Source organism: Protopterus annectens, chromosome 7.part0, assembly GCF_019279795.1.
Source record: "Protopterus annectens isolate FY-2018-M chromosome 7.part0, PAN1.0, whole genome shotgun sequence".
In the NCBI taxonomy this organism is placed as follows: Eukaryota; Metazoa; Chordata; order Ceratodontiformes; family Protopteridae; genus Protopterus; species Protopterus annectens.
In genome coordinates this window covers 731,589,134-731,595,698 of record NC_056739.1, presented here as the reverse complement: position 1 = coordinate 731,595,698, position 6,565 = coordinate 731,589,134, and the positions used below count along the sequence as shown (strand labels likewise).

Sequence of the window (6,565 nt, the reverse complement as noted above, 5' to 3'; positions counted from 1 at the left end):
ACATTGGGAATGCTTGCACACTGTTTTGCTGTTTCACAGTTTCAGCTATTTGAGACTGTTTTTTCTGCACATTGTATTTTCTAGTACTTATGTATTTTATAGCAGAGGCTAGATTCAGATTTGCTGAGTCTAGACTGTTTGGCATTATCTGAGCACTAAAACTAGCCATCTTACATTAAAAGGCCCCCCCTGCACAATTGTGGTGGAAGAGTGTAGCCAAGGACCCATCTGAGTTGGGGATTGTTGGAATAAGGCTTAGTATTGAGCATTTCCATTGGCCAGCTTGTTTGAAAATTGCTTAATTTTGCTTGTATTTAAGCACCAGGCTTGATTCAATCAATCAATGCAAATTCTTCAAAACACAAATAATCCATAATTCCTATTACCTCATTTTACCTTCACAATAGATTAGGTGGCAGTACTACTTTCGCAAGCCTTGTAATTGTGTGTGTCTTTGTGTCTGAATGTGTAGCTGCATATGTATATTTGTGTGCATGTATGTATGCACTTATGTCTCTGTATATATATGTATGTATGTATGTATGTACATATGTCTCTGCGTATGTATGTATGCACATATGTCTGTGTGTATGTATGTATGTACGTATGTCTGTCTGTATGTATGTATGTACGTATGTCTGTGTATATGTATGTATGTACGTATGTGTGTATGTATCTACGTATATCTGTGTATATGTATGCATGTATGTCTGTGTGTATGTATGTATGTACATATGTCTGTGTATATGTATGTATATATGTATGTATGTCTGTGTGTATGTATGTATGTATGTATGTATGTATGTACGTATGTCTGCATGCACGTATGTCTTTGTATATGTATGTATATATGTCTGTGTATATCTATATATGTATGTACATATGTGTATATGTATGTATGTATATATGTACATATGTCTGTGTATATGTATATGTTTATCTGTGTGTGTATGTATGCATGCATGTACATATGTCTGTATGTATCTATGTATGTCTGTGTGTATGTATGCATTTATGTATGTATGTCTGTATATACGTATGTATGTTTGTAAATATGCATGTGCGTATGTATGTATGTATGTGTGTATGTATGTATATATGTGTGTATGTATGTATGCATGTACGTATGTCTGTGTATATGTATGTATGTGTGGATGCAAATATAGTATGCCAGCTGAATACTCATGATTATTTATCATTTATTCTACTCCTGTATCTATGTGATACACAATAGTTTGAGAAAAATACATTTTCAAATTCTCACTGTACAAACAATCACAGTTCCACAGTTCTAGTATGAACCCACTGTCATTATTACCAGTGTGAAATGCATTGTGTCTCTTTTTTGCATTCTAGCTGTCTGCACTCCTCAGTGAAGTATTAAATGGTACAGTGTTCGGATACCCTTCTCTGGCTTTCAGGTAATCATGCATTTTTTTCATTTATTCAACTTCTATTTTTAGAAATAGCGTTCATTGCATGTTTTAAAGTATTTTAGCAAATATATATATAGATAGGTAGATGCATAGGCAGACAGACACACATATAGTCAGACAGACTGATTGATGGAGAGGTAGGTAAAATAGTTACTCTAAATCTTTTCCAGCTGGAGAAGATGTTATGTATTTTTTACTGAAGAAATTATTTGGAATTTTTCAATTTAGCAAATGCATAGCATCTTTCTTTTTCTATTGCACTCAGTGTATGAGAATATCATTTGATTAAATAACATTTGCTAGAAATGCTAAGAAAGAAAAAGCACTCAGGTTTAAGGAAATTGCATCCTATAGGCGTTCACAAGGTCTACATTTTCCTAATTGAAGTCAGTGCTGAACACTGAAAACTGCTGAAAGACTATAAGAATAACTGCTTTTTCATTTACATTTTTAGTGATAGTAACCAATGGATTCAGACCATATGCCAATTTAGTGTAAATGCCACAGCTTTTCTAGATCCAAGCACAGTGCTGGCAGCCATCATGAGAAAGGCAAATAATCTGAACTACACAATAATTAAAACAAGCACCTTTGTTAATGGTAAGTTTAAACACTTCATCTTTACTAGTATTAGACTTAATCCAGTATCATTTCTATGTTTCTCATTTCTTTATAATATGTGTTCATCAACTTATCAACAGTTACCAAAATCAGAAAAACAATCCATTGATAAAGGCGGTTACCTCTGACTGTACAATGTTACCAAAGAACACATTGTTCTTGTTATGCTTATGGTGTTAAATTGTTACTGGGCAGGTACTGTACTGTCCTTACCTGGGTTATCGACTATAGTACTTTTACCTTTCATTCTTTCTTTTCCATTTTTTTTAAAATGAGCAAATATCCTGACAGTCCTGGGATTAACAGACAGATGTGAGCACATGTCAGCGTGGTATCAGTGCACCACTAGAACGCACATATAGTGCAATCACTTGCACCTGGGTACTCTCGACCTCACTGTGACATGATAAGTAGGACTCTTGGTGCAATGTGTGCTCACATTTATGTACACATAGAACAGTGCTGCCTCCAGCACAACAGCACAGGGGCATGTAAGTGACTCAAAATCAGCCCAACTGTTCAGTACACCTCTTTATACATTTCTGAATCTGTCTACCATTTTGGGTTTTATCATTTGTATACCATTGCATTTATCATGTGGCTCATTTTCATGCAGTTCCCTATATAGTCATGCTATCCATGTTGCTGAATAACCCACACTCTTGCTGATGCATCTATCCATGCAACTTTTCATTACAAAATCTGTTAAATATCTAAAAATCCCTGCCAGTGACTCCTTACTAGAAGGATACCAATGACTTTTGTCAGTCCTGTGGTTCTAATGACTGACTGCTGTCGGTCCTATGAACCACAGCTAACAATTATGTTCTAGTACTCATTTTCATTAAGGCTGTGAGCATGTAGACTGTCTTGGTGCATTGAGAATATTATAGCTTTGATTAGTTTGAAACGCAAGAATTAATGATTTTTTCCATTCAAAGCTGCCAGGCCATAAGGCAGATATGTGAAGATTGTCATAAACAGTGCAGTTAGGGACAAAAGTGTTCAGATTTCGACAACTGGGTAGAATGTAGAACAAACTTATATGTATATTGGACATGCAACTGATTTATGTTCAAAGCTGCTTTTGAATTTTTATGTGATGAGAAATATATATGGCATTATGTGTGGCATTGCAGAGGGCAGTAAACGTGGCACAATATTACAGAGGGCAGCATACGTGGCACAGCATTACAGAGGGCAGCATACGTGGCACAGCATTACAGAGTTTGCAACTTCGATGGTCCAGAGATACTATTGCAAATAGTTGTGAACAGGCTAAATTGTGTTTGTTAAGACTTTTTTCTGGTTTACCACTTTAACCTTTTAAGAAGTCTGCATAAATGTCTCTTGTTCATTTTGTCTTCTTCCTTTGTCTTACCGCCCGGCTTATTTTACTTACCATTTTATAACTGAAGTGATTTTTATCTGACAACATTGGTAGAAGCAGGTCTAATTTATATGGTTTTCCTTCATTATGCATGATTGAACTGACATGTAGTTTTCCTTCAACAGGGTTAAAAATTGCTTTTGATGAATTTCCACTTACCATGAGTATAAGAAACAGAACCTTCACATCAGATTTTGCCAACAGAACTAGTCAGCAGTTCAGACAGCTCAGTCAAGTCATTGAAACTACAGTAAGTATAAGAATTGAATTTCTAGACATGTCATCTCTATTTTAATAATGGTTGCTGTATGGAAATAACTTGTCTCAGTTCAGTATATAAAAACTAAACTTGGAAACTGGGAAAGATACAATATTAAGAAAGAGGAACAGGTAAGGTGATGTATTAAGCACTTTATTCAGTTATTAATCAGGTAAGTGAATTGGTCATCACTGACCCTTTTCAACTGTGGCCTCTTTGGGCCACAAGCATAAGGGCAAATATATAATAACATAGTGTAACAGTTGGCACATGGGTTAAGGCTCTGTTAACAAGTTGTTTGCTGTGGTCCAGTGGCTTAGGGTTTGATTTTGCCAGTCTCCATTGTCTAAATGTGAGTGTGAGCAAGTCACTTAACCGGATACTGCTCCCAGACTGAATCTGGAAATGGTCCATGGAGATCAATGTTCTACACTGGTAAAAAAATACAAATAAATAAAATAAAATAAATATATAGTGACAGTTTAGAGTAGCCAATCAAGTTATGTTATGTTTTTTTTTTACTTTTTATCCCGCTACTGTCTGCCAACCATCAGCTTTCTGGGATCAGTCAGCCCAATTATCCCCCATTTGATGGGATCCCAGAGACTGTCATTGTAGTAGCCATTGGGTTTTATTCCTCATTACAGCCCTAACCATGACCTCTGCTGGCTGACATAGGTGGCTGTATCAATCCAAGAGCCTAGTTAGAGCACCTATATGTGAGTGCTACCATTCTCACTGAATGAAGGCTGCTACTACTAGCTTTGTAGACTAAGAGCACATCCCTTATTATAGTTATTTCATCTGCAAATCCTCACTTTCATGCAGTGAAACAGCCACCAGACTACCAGTCCCCTCAGCAGGGATAGGTGAACTGGCATTTTGCTGATCTCTCTTACCCTACCCTTCACAATTATTGCAGCACCTGAGTCAGTAATCTAATTCCAGTTAATTGGGTTGTAGTCAGGGCTTTATCCTTCTATGATGTTTGACTGGCAACTGGAATGCCCAGAAGTACACACACACACACACACACACACACACACACACACACACACACACACACACACACACACACACACACACGCACACACACACACACACATAAAAACAATATGCAACTTCAAATATTAAATAGACATCAGAGCTGAATCCCAGACATGGAGCTGTAAGGCATAACTCTTAATCACATAGTCATGGAATAGCATAAAAACATATAAAATTACTTCATACACACAGCTTCTCTTTTACTGCAGTGTTAATGCAAAGAAACAGCCATATACTATACAAAAATGCTTGGTGGCCCTTGTTTGCATCTGCCAAGAGAAAGGAAAAACTAAGTATAAAGTTTGAATACTACTACATAAAGCAATAAATTCCCAGTGGTATCACAAAATGAAATCATGAAATCTAAACAGTAAAGTACTTATGAAAGATACCAGTAGAAAATGCATTGTGTTATGGATGTTTGCAATGATTCTGAGGCATTTGAAAACTTTTTTGTATGCTTGCTTCATATATTTTTTGCATTTTGACTTGTACACAGTGGGTGAGAGTTACAAGCCACATACAACTGGCGTAACCATCTTTTGTTGAATTTAGATGTAAAATGACATCTCTGAGCTCTGGATTCATTAAGACCTGTAACAAACCCCATACCCCACATGTACACTGTTGCCATCTTAAAGGGTTGCAAAGCATATGCTTGATTCATTAGTACTAGCATAAATCATAAGATGTGGTGGATTTCATCTAAGAAGTTAATATGCCCAACAAAACCTGGCATCAGACATTGAAGCTGTCACATACATACATACTGGTAGCAAATAGTACCCCCCCCTGCCACACATACATACATACTGGTAACAAATAATACCCTCCTGCCACACATACATACATACAGGTAACAAATAGTACCCCCATGCCACACATACATACATACTGGTAACAAATAGTACCCCCCCGCAACACAGTCATACATACTGGGAACAAATAGTACCCCCTGCCACACATACATACATACTGGTAAGAAATAGTACCCCCCTGCCACACATACATACATACTGGTAACAAATAGTTACCCCCTGCCACACATACATACATACTGGTAACAAATAGTACCCCCCTGCCACACATACATACATACTGGTAACAAATAGTACCTCCCTGCCACACATACATACATACCGGTAACTAATAGTACCCCCCTGCCACATATACATACTGATAACAAATAGTACCCCCGTGCCACACATACATACATACTGGTAACAAGTAGTACCCCCTGCCACACATACATACATACTGGTAACAAATATTACCTCCCTGCCACACATACATACATACTGGTAACAAATAGTACCCCCCTTGCCACACATACATACATACTGGTAAAAAATAGTACCCCCCCGCCACACAATCATACATACTGGGAACAAATAGTACCCCCTCGCCACACATACATATATACTGGTAACAAATAGTACCCCCCTGCCACACATACATACATACTGGTAACAAATAGTTACCCCCTGCCACACATACATACATACTGGTAACAAATAGTACCCCCTGCCACACATACATACTTACTGGTAACAAATAGTTACCCCCTGCCACACATACATACATACTGGTAACAAATAGGACCTTCCTGCCACACATGCATACATACTGGTAACTAATAGTACCCTCCTGCCACATATACATACTGGTAACAAATAGTTACTCCCTGCCACACATACATACATACTGGTAACAAATAGTACCCCCTGCCACACATACATACATACTGGCAACAAATAGTACCCCCCCGCCACACATACATACATACTGGTAACAAATAGTACCCTCCTGCCA

The 6,565-nt window shown here is 37.4% G+C and overlaps 1 protein-coding gene across 4 annotated transcripts in view; it reads left to right on the top strand.

Annotated features, from left to right (window-relative positions):
* The window catches only part of LOC122806653 (serine-rich adhesin for platelets-like), a 162,129-nt gene that overhangs the window by 76,754 nt on the left and 78,810 nt on the right, over positions 1-6,565 (top strand). For all 4 annotated transcript variants that reach the window (XM_044077254.1, XM_044077252.1, XM_044077253.1 and 1 more), the window contains 3 exons: positions 1,357-1,421; positions 1,891-2,036; positions 3,573-3,697. In XM_044077254.1, coding sequence (XP_043933189.1) covers positions 1,357-1,421; positions 1,891-2,036; positions 3,573-3,697 — 336 coding nt within the window. The remainder of the gene's footprint in view (positions 1-1,356; positions 1,422-1,890; positions 2,037-3,572; positions 3,698-6,565) is intronic.